The sequence below is a fragment of the Sus scrofa genome, chromosome 13 (genome assembly GCF_054392235.1).
Source record: "Sus scrofa isolate SSC_HxYL_T2T_F1_AM1 chromosome 13, Sscrofa_HxYL_maternal_Yorkshire_Landrace_v2.0, whole genome shotgun sequence".
In the NCBI taxonomy this organism is placed as follows: Eukaryota; Metazoa; Chordata; class Mammalia; order Artiodactyla; family Suidae; genus Sus; species Sus scrofa.
In genome coordinates, this window is record NC_139395.1 from 34,054,626 (window position 1) to 34,070,355 (window position 15,730).

Sequence of the window (15,730 nt, forward strand, 5' to 3'; positions counted from 1 at the left end):
TGTGGCCCAATGGGATTGGCATTGCTGGGTATGATCCCTGGCCCAGGAACGTCCACATGCTGTGGGTACGGGCAGAAAAAACAACAACAACCAAAAAACACTGAAAATGTTTGCTGTGTTTCATACTTTACAATCAGTTTTTATACACCTTATCCAAACCTTGCTGCAAACTGTGATCAGTAGGGCAGGTAATATAACATCTCCAACCTAGTGACAACTGAGATTCAGGAAAGTCAACCAACTTCCCGGGTGATACAGCTTATTAAGTGTGAGAGCTTAGATCTAAGTCAGCTCCAAATCCTAATGGTAGTTTTTCCCATACTCAGTCCCCGAATGTATCTTATTAAAGAGTTTATGACTTCACACTTAAAAGGTTATAGTAAAGAATGGGTATTCTGGCTTTCCTGCTGTGGCTCAGAGGCAGCATGGGTTTGATCCCTGGCCTGGCACAGTGGCGTAAGGATCCAGTTTTGTTGCAGCTGTGGCTCAGATTTGATCCTCGGCCTGGGAACTTCCACAAGCTCTGGTGTGGCTGAAAAAGAAAAAAAAAAGGGTATTCTTCAAAAGGGTTTGGCATTCTGGTATAAAAATTAATAACTAAGTGTGGGAGTTCCTGCTGTGGCGCAGCGGAAATGAATCCAACTAGGAACCATGAGGTTGCGAGTTCAATCCCCAGCCCTGCTCAGTGAGTTAAGGATCTGGAGTTGCTGTGAGCTGTGGTGTAGGTTGCAGATGCAGCTTGGATCCTGTGTTGCTGTGGCTGTGGTGTATGCCAGCAGCTGTAGCTCTGATTGTACCCCTAGCAGGGGAACCTCCATAGGCCACAAGTGCGGGCCTAAAAAGCAAAAAAAAAAAAAAAAAATTAATAACCAAGTGAACTGTGTCTAGGTATAGAATAAATTTATAAGCTACAATTGGTTTCAGTTGTTTCTGGGAGATCACTAAAGTTTTCTTGATTTCAAGGATGATCTTAGGATGATTAATTGTCTCTCATTTGGGGTAAACTAACAAACCACTAGAAATGAACTTTTACAAGATGGGAGAGAACATTCCCACCTCAAAGAGCCTTACTTTTTAGGGCGCTACTATAAAAGAGGATGCATGTTTCTTTTGCTTCATTGATAACCACTCCTTCAGTACACAGACAGTAGCAGCATGACCCAGGACATACCATCAGGAAACTGGTCAGCGTCATCATCAAACATGGCTTCCTTGAGGGCAGACTTATTGAAGAGACTGATGCTATCTGAATAGTTATACGGATTATAGTCTCGAGAGCGTGGAGAGGAGTGAGCAGGCATCGAATGGAGCAATGAAGCTTTGTTATCAAGGGCCGTTTGGCTTGAGTCAGTAGCATCACCTCCTGCTCTTGGGTCGGACATCCCAGGCCCGCCACACATCTATTAAAGGGAAGGGGAAGGCAGAGCAAATTAACCCATTTTCAAATATCTCTTCAAAATACTAAAAACATATTTCCCTACTGCTGAAAGGCTATTTTAAAAAGGTAACAACAACGACAAAAAAGGAATGGAAATCAAATGAGTTAAGACTTAAATTCAAAAAGTCAAAGCTTATAGAGAAGATGTAAAGAAACCACAGCTATGAGGGCAAATAAGAACCATAAAAGAATGCCTTCTCTAGTGATGCCTATAGTTTCCTTGCCAATGGCTTGATCAAACAGTGTGATTAGCTACAGCTTCTCCATGCCAGTTAAAGATAGCATCACAGAACTAAAAACTACCAGATACTTATCATTAAGGTTGTTGATTATACAATGAAGTATGTCAACAAAGTCTAAGAAAACCAAATTTAAAAAGGCCTATTTAAAACAAAGGCCTAAAATAATCACATAACTTTTGGAAGGATGCCTGATGTAGTTTGCGTTCATTAACAAACTTATCAAAATATCAACTACCAACAAAATATCACCATTAACACCATTTACTGAGCAACTATGTGCCAAGCCATTAGCTAGCTGCTTTACAAATATCCTTTAAATATTCACTGTGTACCTATTCCACACCAGGTATCATTCTTGGCAATGAGAATATATTAGTGAACAAATGAGAAAACACTATCTTCATTAAGTTTACATTCTAGGAGTTCCCATCGTGGCGCAGTGGTTAACGAATCCGACTAGGAACCATGAGGTTGCGGGTTCGATCCTTGGCCTTGCTCAGTGGGTTAAGGATCTGGTGTTGCCATAAGCTGTGGTGTGGGTTGCAGACATGGCTCCGATCCCACATTGCTGTGGCTCTGGTGTAGGCCGGTGGCTACAGCTCCGATTAGACCCCTAGCCTAGGAACCTTCATATGCCACGGGATGGGCTCAAGAAAAGGCAAAAAGACAAAAAAAAAAAAAAAGTTTACATTCTAGTGGAGGGACAGAGACATTAAAAAACCATAATGAATGAGTAAGTATGTGGTACAGTAGGAGTGATGAGTGTATGGGAGGCAGTACAGTATTAAAGGAATTGTGAGTGCCAAGGTGGGAGGGAGGAGGCTGCAGATAAAATATGGTGGTCAGAGTAAGACTCACTGAGAAGCCATCTGAGTAAAAGGAAGGAAGTGAAGCAACTGGCCATGGGGTGATCTGGAGGAAGAGTGTTTAAGGCAGAGGTAGCAGCTATGACAAAGGCCCTGAGGAGAGTATGCCTGGTAAGTTAAAAAAAAACAGCAAAGAGGTGTGTGTTTAGAACAGAGTGAAGGAATGGGCAATGAGGCCAGACAGAGGGAAAAAAGTCTATTGTGTAGACTGTGTATTTTGAAGATAGAGTTGACAGATTTCCTGATGGACTGAGTAGGCAGGATGAGAAAAAGAGATTAGACAAGGACTACTGTTCTGTTCAAGGTTTTGGGCTAAGCAATTAGCACTGCTATCAACTGAGATAGAAAAGATCAGGAGTTCTAACAGGCAGTTAGAGAGAGGTCTGGGCTGGGTGGAGTCATGTGATTTATTATACTCACAATAATTTTTGTCATTTTTAGGGCCACACCTGTGGCATATGGAGGTTCCCAGGCTAGGGGTCCAATCAGAGCTGTAGCCGCTGCCTACGCCACAGCCACAGCCACAGCAACGCTGGATCTGTGACTTACACCACAGCTCATGGCAACACCAGATCCTTAACCCACTGAGCGAGGCCAGGGATCTAACCTGCGTCCTCATGGACACCAGTCAGATTCATTTCCACTGAGCCACGATAGGAACTTCAACAGTAATTTTTAAGTATGTAGTAATATCCCTATTTTCCTTAGGAGTGCACTGAGACTTAGAAGTAATAATCTAATTAGTAAATGCCAATCTCACTTCTGCCAGAATTTACTGCTTGAGCTCCAGACACTGTACCATGCATCTTTGGAGGAAAAAGATTCAATTAAGCAGTGACTCTTACTAACCTATTATTGCTACCACATGCAGCTTTGGGGATAGGGAACCTCAAACACAAGGAGTGGTAAGTAGGTTTTTGGCAACCAGTTTAGTAGATCCAGTTTACTAGCTTTGGGGATAGGGAAGCTCAAACACAAGGAGTGGTAAGTAGGTTTTTGGTATCCAGTTTACATATAGGCATGGGCAGAAAAACAATAGTAGGAAAGAAGTCAGGAAGCAGAGGGAGCCCTTTAGAGATTTGCTGAAGCACTGCAATGCTCCACAATTTTGCAAACACTGAGAAACTACAGATTCCACAGGAAGTTGTGGGATAGATTGTTTTGAGAAAAGTCTAAGCTGTCAGAGAAAAGTCTAAGAAGCAGAGTAAAAAACAATTGCTCTTTGTATAGTGGCAGAGTCAACAAACTGAATAATAATATTCACAAATGTCAGAAAGATGGGTCATAACATTCTTAACTCGAACTGCATAAATCAGTACCACTATGCATTAACAGGAATAAAAAACATCTAACCACCTTATTTTGTCCTAAGAGCCATGTCATCTGGCCCATGTTTCAGTCCTCCACACTTCCATAACGTTCCAAATACACCTCCTGGTTCTTAACTGTACAAAGCTTGCTCCCATCTAACTGTCTTTGCACTTGTTATTTCTTTCATGGAATTCTCCTCTTTTAAATCTTGTATGGCTTTATTTGGGTCTCAATGCAAATGTAATCTTTCCTGACCACTTAAATCTAAAGCAGATTCACTTCACATTCTAACCGCAAACTCCATAGTACACATCTCCAGCCAGAAATCTATAAGGAACACGAGGGCAGTGAGTCTGCCTTGTAGATGTGAGACCCAGAACAGGGCCTGGCATATGGCAGACACTTGGTAAATACTGAGTGACTGACCCTTGGACAGTTATATTTCAAAATGATAGAAAGCAAAGTTAAAACAAAAAACTTAATGAAAAAGGGAGCAATGTAAGAATATTCAAATACTCACTGAGTCGACATCATCTTTTTTAGATTCCCTTTTCAATGGCTCATTCATATCTTCTTGACTACGGAAGCTGAAATTCTGAATTGCTTCAGTGACACCTCTAAGAGAGCTATAAATATCTTCAGAGTTCATATTTTCTGTGTCATAATCAAATGCACTGTGAAAAAGACAATTATTTATGCATAGTTTTAAAATATCACACATTTGAGAAAATTACATAGGCTATTTACAAAGACAGGAATGGAGACTGTTTATGCTCTAAACCAGAATTAGGAAAACAAAACCTAACAGCTACAAGTGGCTAAAGTACATGTCCCCTTGTTTGACCATCAAGGGCAGCCTACAGTAACTCTAGAGTCATGGCTCTTTTTTTTTTTTCTTTTCTTTTTAGGGCCACACCTGCAGCATATGGAAATTCCCAGGCTAGGGGTTGAATCAGAGCTATCAGAGCTACAGCTGTTAGCCTACACCACAGCCACAGCAACACCAGATCCAAGCTGCATCTGCGACCTACACCACAGCTCACAGCAACACCGGATACCCAACTCACTGAGCAAGGCCAGGGAGGGATCAAACATGCAACCTCATGGATATTAGTTGGATTCTTAACATATTGAGCCACAATGGGAACTTCCTAGAGTACATGGCTCTTAACAACTGGTTTACTTTTCACCTTCAAAAATGTTCTGACTGAACTAGAACAAGCAATCCAAAAATTTATATGGAACAACAAAAGACCAGAATCGCCAAAGCAATCCTGAGAAACAAAAACCAAGCAGGAGGCATAACTCTCCCAGACTTCAAGAAATACTACAAAGCCACAGTCATCAAAACAGTGTGGTACTGGTATCAAAACAGACAGACAGACAGACCAATGGAACAGAATAGAGAACCCGGAAAGAAACCCTGACACCTATGGTCAATTAATCTTTGACAAGGGAGGCAAGAACATAAAATGGGAAAAAGAAAGTCTATTCAGCAAGAATTGCTGGGAAACCTGGACAGCTGCATGCAAAGCAATGAAACTAGAACACACCCTCACACCATGCACAAAAATAAACTCCAAATGGCTGAAAGACTTAAATATACGACAGGACACCATCAAACTCCTAGAAGAGAACATAGGCAAAACACTCTCTGACATCAACATCATGAATATTTTCTCAGGTCAGTCTCCCAAAGCAATAGAAATCAGAGCAAAAATAAACCCATGGGACCTCATCAAACTGAAAAGCTTTTGCACAGCAAAGGAAACCCAAAAGAAAACAAAAAGACAACTTTCAGAATGGGAGAAAATAGTTTCAAATGATGCAACCGACAAGGGCTTAATCTCTAGAATACCTAAACAACTTATACAACCCAATAGCAAAAAAGCCAATCAATCAATGGAAAAATGGGCAAAAGACCTGAATAGACTGTTCTCCAAAGAAGATATACAGATGGCCAGCAAACACATGAAAAAATGCTCAACATCGCTGATCATAAGAGAAATGCAAATCAAAACTACCAAGAGATACCACCTCACACCAGTCAGAATGGCCATCATTAATAAATCCACAAATAACAAGTGCTGGAGGGGCTGTGGAGAAAAGGGAACCCTCCGGCACTGTTGGTGGGAATGTCAACTGGTACAGCCACTATGGAGAACAGTTTGGAGATACCTTAGAAATCTATACATAGAACTTCCATATGAACCTGCAATCCCACTCCTGGGCATATATCCGGACAAAACTCTACTTAAAAGAGACACGTGCACCCGCATGTTCATTGCAGCACTATTCACAATAGCCAGGACATGGAAACAACCCAAATGTCCATCGACAGATGATTGGATTCGGAAGATGTGGTATATACACAATGGAATACTACTCAGCCATAAAAAAGAATGACATAATGCCATTTGCAGCAACATGGATGGAACTAGAGAATCTCATACTGAGTAAAATGAGCCAGAAAGACAAAGACAAATACCATATGATATCACTTATAACTGGAATCTAATATCCAGCACAAATGAACATCTCCTCAGAAAAGAAAATCATGGACTTGGAGAAAAGACTTGTGGCTGCCTGATGGGAGGGGGAGGGAGTGGGAGGGATCGGGAGCTTGGACTTATCAGACACAACTTAGAACAGATTTACAAGGAGATCCTGCTGAGTAGCACTGAGAACTTTGTCTAGATACGCATGTTGCAACAGAACAAAGGGTGGGGAAAAAAAATGTAATTGTAATGTATACATGTAAGGATAACTTGATCCCCTTGCTGTACAGTGGGAAAAAAAAAAAAATGTTCTGACTGAGGAGTTCCCTGGTGGTGTAGTGGTTAGGACTCAGCACTTTCACCACAGGGGCCTGGGTTCAACCCTTGGACTGAGAACAAAGATCACACATCAGGCTACTGCTTGCAGGCTGAAAAAAAAGTTCTGACTAACCAGGGACCGGCAAATTATAACTCCTGAAATCTAAGAATTTTTCATATAGTTGAGAAAAAAAATCAAAACAGTAACATTTCATGACACATGAAAATTATAAAAAATTCAAATTTGTGTCTAGAAATAAAATTGTTTTAGAACATAGCAATGCTTACATATGTAGCTATTGTCTATGCTATTTTCATACTACAACAGCAGAGTTGAGGAGTTCCCGTCATGGCACAGCAGAAATGAATCTGACTATGAACCATGAGGTTGAGGGTTCAATCCCTGGCCTTGCACAGTGGGTTGAGGATCCGGTGTTGTCATGAGCTGTGGTGTAGGTGGCAGACACGGCTCAGATCTGGCATTGCTGTGGCTCTGGCGTAGGCTGGTGGCAACAGCTCCGATTAGAACCCCTAGCCTGGGAACCTCCATATGCCATGTGTGTGGTCCTAAAAAGACAAAAAAAAAAAAAAAAAAAAAAAAAAAAAAGGCAGAGTTGAGTAGAGGTGATAAAGACTGCATGGACTGAAAAACCTAAAATACCACGTGGTATTTTATAGAAAATTTGCTAACCACTGCGATTAGCTCAAAGTAATGGTACCACTTGAAGAAGAGATACTATACACAAATTTGTAAGAAGGCTGAGAATTATTTTTTTAGGGCCAAATCACAGCATATGGAATTTCCCAGGCTAGGGGTTAAATTGCAGCTACAGCTGCTGGCCTACGCCACAGCCACAACTCAGGATCTGAGCCATGTCTGCGACCTTCACCACAGCTCACGGCAACGCCAGCTCCTTAACCCACTGAGTGAGGCCAGGGATCAAACCCACATCCTCATAGATACTAGCTGGATTTTTAATCTGCTGAGCCACGATGGGAACACCCAAAGTTAAACTTTTGTGAATTTACTAAGTATCTATGTCTAAGATCTTTCAAGTCAAGTAGAAATCACCTGGAATTACTGTCTGTTTTTCAAAGAATGGGAACCTGCAAACACAAATCATGATGGAAAATAACTCTTTTATTACCTTGGAGATAAAGTATTCTGAGATGTATTGGTAGGCGAAGTAAGAGGACTGGACCAGTTGGCTGGTGACCGTGGTGTAGGTCTTGTCAAAGGACTCCCCATGGAACCCTGCCAGAGTCAAAGAAACATTACCATGTAACAGGTAGTTCAACCAAAAGGCTCTTAAGGAAGCCACACAATCATGAAGTTGAACAACATGAAAGAGTCATAATTATAGGTCAAAATTTTAAATATTCATGTACTTATCTCTAGTTTTTAAAGGGGAAAACATTCTTTCCATTCAGAAATCTAGCTTTTTAACTTTTTTTTTTTGTTCTCCTCACCTACCTCCTGCTTTCAGATATTATATCTTCTTCCTCAAAGATTAAACAAGATGCCAAATTAACTATTTTATTTTATTTTGGTCTCTCCCATGTGAAAATTCCCAGGCCAAGAATCCAACCCATGGTATAGCAGTGACCTGAGCCGCTGTAGTGATGCCAGGTCCTTAACCTGCTAAGCAACCAGGGAACTCTCCAAATTAACAACTTTAAATTAGCTTCCCATTCTGAGACAATTTCCTTCCTGTATCCATTACTAATGCTCAAGTTTTATTTTTCCTTGAGTTTGTTTTACAAATTATTTTTACAAAGACAAAAAAGGTGTAAAATCTGGTAATATAAGTAATTTGCCTATCTTTAAGGAATAATGAAACAATCCTCCTTTTTTTTGGGGGGGGCTGCACTCGTGCCATATGGAAGTTCCCAGGCTAGTGGTCAATCGAAGCTACAGCTGCTGGCCTATGCCACAACCACAGCAACACCATACCTGAGCTGCATCTGTGACCTACACCACAGCTTACAGCAACACTGGATCCTTAATCCTCTGAGCGAGGCCAGGGATGAACCCACATTTTCATGGATCCTAGTCGGGTTGGTTAACCACTGAGCCATGAAGGGAACTCCTAATCCTTCTCCTTTTAAAACACTGATTTTGATCCCAAGAAATTATCCTCAGATTGTTTTCCCCTTAGATTTTACCTTAGGCTGGCCATAAAGGCATCTACTTTCTCCTTTATCTATTATAAAAATTATCTCTCTGTTTTTTTAAAACTCAAGTTCAATTCTTTAGGCACATTATGTAAATGGTTCAGTACCATTTAGATATAACACTAAATGAGATCTTATCTCTCCAAAACAAAAATATCATCCAAATATCTAAGGACCAACAAGCCTGTAATTAATACATGTGAACATATCCTTTAAAGCACTATTTTCCTTGGGCCTTATTTGTCATCTTTTCTGGTCCTCAAATAATGACTGGTTCATCTAAAGGGGATGGCCTAATTCTAATGGCTTGCAAAGCTGATGACCTCATCTAAGTTCTGCTACAGCTTGCTTTTCTTGTTCCTATCCTGCTCACCATTCACTACCATCCTAATATACACCAAATTAGAAAATAAACACGATAAGCCTAAGGACTCTCTTCAAGATAATATTTAATTCTGTTCAGGAAATGCTGTCCAATGCAGATGCAAAAATTATACATTTGGATTCAAGTTTACTTCATGTAAAAGATAGCAATTATTGTTAACCAACCATCACATTATACAAGGGTCAAGAAAATAACTGAAAAAAACCTGGGTTCCATTGCCAGTGTTTCGAAGGTGATTATGAAGAAGTTTGGTAGCACCATCCTGAAAAGTTTTTGGTAAAGCTCCTAATAACATTGTAAACTCTGGGGTATTGAGTTCAAATAAGGAAATCAGGACTGACTGCGCTGCCTAGAAAACAAACACAGACAAGAAGTAGATGAATATATTTTGGTTACTTGAAGGAGACCAATTTCTTCACTCAACATTTCTGTTCAATAGTACAAGGCCATCTTTCTTTGCTGGAAGAATAAAAACAATACGACCTAATGATCAATGGTAAAAATCAACCGGATGGTTCCTAGAGTTACTCTATCAATATACATTATTACTGCAGTTCTCCTGATAAATGATTACAAGAAGAAACATGGATTAAAAATAAGGAAGTACATCTTGAAGTTATACAAAGCCCATCAAGAGCAACTTAGCACTTTAATTTTCATTTCCTCAATATATGATTCTTTTTTTCTTTCAGGCTGCGCTCACAACACGTGGAAATTCCTGGGCCAGGGACTGAACCTGTGCCACAGCAGTGACCCAAGCCATAGCAGCGACAATGTCAAATCTTTTAACCTTTAGGCCACCAGGGAACTCCAATCTATGACTCTTAAATTAACTAGTCATACCTACTCTTCTCTCATAGCAGCTAATCTTGACAATCTACAATTTGAAGCTAAAACTAGTCTAATGTCTTGTGGAAATGGGAACAAAACAAAGATCACTCAGATCAGTTAAGAAACAAATTTCTTTCTTTCTCCTTTTTTTCAATGGCTGCACCTGCAACATATGGCAGTTCCCGGGCCAGGGATCAAATCTGAGGACCTACACTGCAGCTGTGGCAACACCAGATCCTGCGAGGGGCTAAGGATCAAACCTGCACCTCTGCAGCTGCAGTCAGATTCTTAGCTCATTTTACCACAGTGAGGAACTCCTCCCTTCTTTTTCTAAAATAATCAACTGAGTTATTAAAAGCGAAATTGCGAAATCCAGATTATATAGAAATTTAATTAAGAGAAGAAAGAAACCTAAAGAGTTCATGATCATGACTTGTATCTAAATGTGCATATCTTGTTCTGGATCCTTTTTTTTTTTTTTTTTTTTTTTCTTTTTAGGGCCACCCATGTGGCAGGCTAGAGGTCAAGTCAGAGCTGCTGCTGCTGGCCGACACCACAGCCACAGCAACACAGGATCCGAGCCACATCTGCAACCTACACTACAGCTCTCACAGCAACGCCGGATCCTTAATCCACTGAGCGAGGCCAGGGATCGAACCTGCATCCTCATGAATACTAGTCGGGTTCCTTACGGCTGAGCCATGATGGGAACTCCTTTTTCTGATCTTACTCTATGAAAACCTAGGTGTTCTATGTTTATGGCATCTTATATACAACATAACTCTATGTTTAGTTTCTCTGGACCTTCTGAAAGGAATGATTAAATTATGTTATACGGGAGCAATGGCTACTACACAACACAGCCTTGAAAGATGATGCAGGCCTATATATGAAGAGATTGGGAGAGGACTGTTAGATACTGCTGAAGGAAAAAAAATGATAAAATAGCAATAACATAAGCCCATTGTGTTACGAATAAAATATATACTGCGTGGGTATGCACTCTTAACATGTTAACAGTGCTTACATAAAGCTATCTGCATTTTGAAACAAAATTTTATGATTCAGTTTTAGGAACTGAAACATTGAAGGGATCTCAAGTTAATTTAAGCAAATGAATTAGCTTTATTTTCCCTCTAGAGATAGCCCAATTGTTTCCAAATCAGTGTATCCTTTCCTTATGACTCAACTGACACCTTTATGATATGCACTAATCTTCTACATAAACTTTAGTTTCTCTGGACCCTCTTTTATGTTCCACTGATCTATTTGCCTCTTTCTGCATAAAACAATAGAGGTGGTTTTTGTTGTTGTTTTTGCTTTTTTTTTAGGGCCAAACCTGCAGCATATGGAAATTCCTCGCTAGGGGTCAAATGAGAGCTGCAGCTGCTGGCCTGCTCCATAGCCACAGCAACATGGCATCCTTAACCCACTGAGTGAGGCCAGGGATCAAACCCTCACTCTCATGGATACTAGTTGGGTTCGTAACCTGCTAAGCCACAATGGGAACTCCCAAACAATACAGGTTTAAACTGCATGATTTAAAATGCAATAGCTCTATTCTTCTTCTTCTTTTTTTTTCTTTTTAGGCTGCACCTTCGGCATGTGGAAGTTTCCAGGCGAGGGGTTGAATTGGAGCTGCAGCTGGAGGCCTATTCCACAGCCACAGCAACAACGGCTCTAAGCCAAATCTGCAATCTATGCTGCAGCTTGAAGCAGCACCAGATCCTTAATCCACTGAAGGAGGCCACTGGTTGGAGGTTTTTTCCTTTCATCATTCTCATCAAACTCACATTCTCAGGGACACTAGGTCAGGTCACGGGAGGAACTACACTTTAGTATTTTTTGATGAAGAGCTTAATTTCTGTGAATTTATATTTTAATGTCACATTTTAAAAAATTGTACATTTGCATTCTTTAATTATAATTATCATAAATTCTTTGATGGAGAGGAAATCAGAATCAGATCTAAGAAGACTTCATCATTCCAAGAATGATGTCAAATGACCCCCTTCATGGTGGATTATGCACTCATTTACTATGAGATATATTTCTTCTCCAGAGATTCCTTGTTTGTGTAACAATTGTAGATTTTTGGTTTGCAGTTATTCTGAAGTTTTTATATAAGAGTCTATATGTATATGAGATTGTTTTAAGTTGTTGTTCTCTTAATTGCAAGTTCATCTCCACTGTCCTGCATTTGTACCCACCTCTTCTCATGATTCCTGATTTTGGTGGTATAATTGTGCATGAATGATTTCATATCTTTACTGTATATATACCTTTACTGGTGAGCCTTGTCATTTGTGGCATTTTTGTTTCCTATTGCTGTCTTTTCTTTTTTGCCTCGAGAAGTTCCTTTAGTATTTGTTGTAAGGCTGGTTTAGTGTTGCTGAATTCTCTCAGCTTTTGCTTATCTGAGAAGGTTTTGATTTCTCCTTCAAATCTGAATGAGAGCCTTGCTGGGTAAATTCATCTTGGTTGGAGGTGTCTTCCTTTCATCATGTTAAGTATATCATGCCACTCCCTTCTGGCCTGCAGAGTTTCTGCTGAAAAATCTGCTGATAACCTTATTGGGGTTCCCTTGTATGTTATTTCTTTTCCCTAGCTGCTTTCAGTATTTTCTCTTTGTCTTTAATTTTGGTCAGTTTGATTAATGTGTGTCTCGGTGTATTGCTCCTTGGGTTTATTTTATATGGTACTCGTTGTGCCTCCTGGATTTGAGTGAATGGTTCCTTTCCCATGTTAGGTAAGTTTTCGGCTATTATCTCTCGGAATATTTTTTCTGTCTCCTTCTCTCTCTCTTCTCCTTCTGGCACCCCTATAATATGGATGTTGTTGCGTTTCACGTTGTCCCAGAGTTCTCTGAGACTCTCTTCATTTGTTTCCAATCTTTTTTCTCTTTTCTGTTCTGCATCTGTAATTTCCACTCATCTGTCCTCCACTTCGCTTATTCATTCTTCTGCCTCCTGTATTCTGCTGTTAGCTGCTTCTAGTGAGTTTTTTATTTCAGTTATTGTATTTTGCATCTCTTCTTGTTTCAGTTTTATATCTTGTATCTCTTTGTTCAGTGTTTCCTGTAAGTTTTCCATCTTTGCCTCCAGTTTATTTCCAACGTCTTGCATCATCTTCAGCATTGACAGTCTAAAGTCTTTTTCCTGGAGGCTGAGAATCTCCTGATCACTTAGCTGTTTTTCTGGGGTTTTTCCTTTCTCCCTCATCTGAGTTAGAGTTCTCTCCCTTTTCATTTTTATAGGTTTTTGGTGTGGTGACCTTTTTAGAGATGGTAGAGTTGTAGCCTCTCTTACTTCTGGTGTCTGTCCCCTTTGTGGCTGAAGTCAGTATGGGGACTTGCTGTAGGCTTCCTGATGGGAGGGGCTGATGCCTGCCCACTGGTAGGTGGAGCTGATTCTAATCCCTCTGGTGGGTGGGGCTTAGTCTCTGGGTGAGATTAGAGGTGGCTGTGTGGCTGGGGGTCTTTAGGCAGCCTGTTTACTGAGGGGCGGTGCTGTGATCCCACCTGGATTGTTGTTTGGCCTGGGGCTTCTCAGTGCTGATGGGAAACCAAAATGGCCACCTCCAGAGAAAGGCAGCTGCTGAATATTCCCGAGAGGTTTGCTTTCATTGTCCTTCCTTCACAACAAGCCACATTCACCCCTGTTTTCCCAGGATGTCCTCCAAGCACTGCAGTCAGGTTTGACCCAGATTCCCATGGAGACCTTGCTCTGCCCTGGGACCCAGTGCACTTGAAAGTCCATGTGTGCCTTTTAAGAATGGGGTCTCCATTTCCCCCAGTCCCGTGGAGCTCCCGCACACAAGCCCCACTGGCCTTCAATGCCAGATGCTCCAGGGGCTCTTTCTCCCAGTGCCAGATCCCCGCACATGAGGGTTTGATGTGGGGGTCAGAACTCTCTCTCCTCTAGCTGAGCCTCTGTGAACCAGTTAGTTTTCAGTCTGTGGAGCTTCCCACCCAGGAGGTATGGGGTTGTTTATATTGTGAGGTTACCTCTCCTACTTCTTGATGTGGCCTCCTCTTTTTCTTCTGGAGTAGGGTATCTTTTTTAAGGTTTCCAGTCCATTTGGGTGGAGATTGCTCAGTCTTTAGTTGTGAATTTTGTTGTTTTTAGGAGAGAAGTTGAGTTCCAGTCCTTCTATTCTGCCATCTTCTGTCACATTTGTTTTATTAGTTACATTTTACATTTATTTAAAAATAATTTTCTCAGTCTTTTGGAGTTCCCACTGCGGCACAGCAGGAACAAATCTGACCAGGAACCATGAGTTGCGGGTTCAATCCCTGGCCTCGCTGTGGCTGTGGTGTAGGCCGGCAGTTGTAGCTCCAACTGGACCCCTAGGCCTGGGAACCTCCATATGCCTCTCGAGTGTAGCCCTAAAAAGCAGGAAAAAAAAATTTTTTTCCCCAGTCTTTAAATAAAGTAATACAAACTTATGGATTTTAAAAAAATAAACTGCTTTTTAGAAAAGGTTTTATAATTCTCAATTCCTCTGTTCAGCTCTGCAGTGTTCTTTTCTATAATGCTTGCTGTTTTTCTGATTGTTACACATTATATAATTATCAACTAGAAATTATGCTTATATAATTTATCAACTAGAAACACTTTCCAATAATTTCCTACTACTTTAGACGGAAACTTAGCTTCCTTTCAATATCAGCCCTACTCCTCCTACCCTCTTCTCCCTTAAATAACATAGCAACAGTTCGTTATTTTTTGGGGGGGCAGGGAAGCACCTGTGACATGTGGAAGTTCCTGAGCCAGGTATTGAACCCACACCAAAGCAGCAACCTAAAGCACAGCAGTAACAACACTGGATCCTCAACCTGGTGAGCCACCAGACAACTCCACATTTGTCTATTTTTGTCACACTTACCAACATAATCTTTAAACACATAAATCAGGTCATATCATTCCCTTACTTAAAACATACCAAGGGTTTCTATAGGCAGACCAGTATTTCTTTTCATGGAATATGCCCAATTCTTAATTTTGACCAAGTCTAATTTATCTAGTTTTAGAATCCATTGTCAAACCCAAGGTCATGAAGATTTATTCCCCTTCCACCTCTTTTTCTTTTTTGGCTTCCCAATGGCATATGGAGTTCCTGGGCAAGGGATCAGATCCAAGCCACAGTTGTGACTATGCCACAGCTGCACAATGCTGGTTCCTTAACCCACTGTGCTGGGTTGGGGACCTAACCTGTTTCCTAGTGCTCCAGAGGCACTGCTGATTCTGTTGCACCATAAAGGGAACTCCTATCCCCGTTGTCTGAAGAGTTGGTTTAGCTTTTACATTTAAGTCTTTGATAACTTTGAATTAATTTTTGTATATGCTATGAGTTAAGGGTTCAATTTTATTCTTTCACATGTAGCTGTTCAATTGACCCAAAACAATTTGTTGAAAAGACTAGAATTTCCTGATCAAATGGTCTTGGTACCCTTGTCAAAAATAAATTGAGGAACTCCTACTGTGGTACAACGAGATCGGTAGCTTCTTGGGAGCGCTAGGATGTGGGTTTAACCCCTGGCCCAGCACAGTGGGTTAAGGATCTGGCATTGCTGCAGCTTCAGCTTAGTTCATGGCTACAGCTTGGATCTGATTCCTGGCCCAGGAGCTCCAAATGCTGAGGGTTGGCCAAAAAAAGAAAAAAAA

At 40.8% G+C, this 15,730-nt stretch overlaps 1 protein-coding gene across 50 annotated transcripts in view; it reads right to left on the bottom strand.

Moving 5' to 3' along the window:
• CLASP2 (cytoplasmic linker associated protein 2) overlaps positions 1 to 15,730 on the bottom strand; it is a 205,172-nt gene that overhangs the window by 17,406 nt on the left and 172,036 nt on the right. For all 50 annotated transcript variants that reach the window (XM_084987576.1, XM_084987570.1, XM_084987575.1 and 47 more), the window contains 4 exons: positions 9,439 to 9,582; positions 7,822 to 7,928; positions 4,378 to 4,531; positions 1,172 to 1,400 (listed from right to left, as the gene is read on the bottom strand). In XM_084987576.1, coding sequence (XP_084843702.1) covers positions 1,172 to 1,400; positions 4,378 to 4,531; positions 7,822 to 7,928; positions 9,439 to 9,582 — 634 coding nt within the window. The remainder of the gene's footprint in view (positions 1 to 1,171; positions 1,401 to 4,377; positions 4,532 to 7,821; positions 7,929 to 9,438; positions 9,583 to 15,730) is intronic.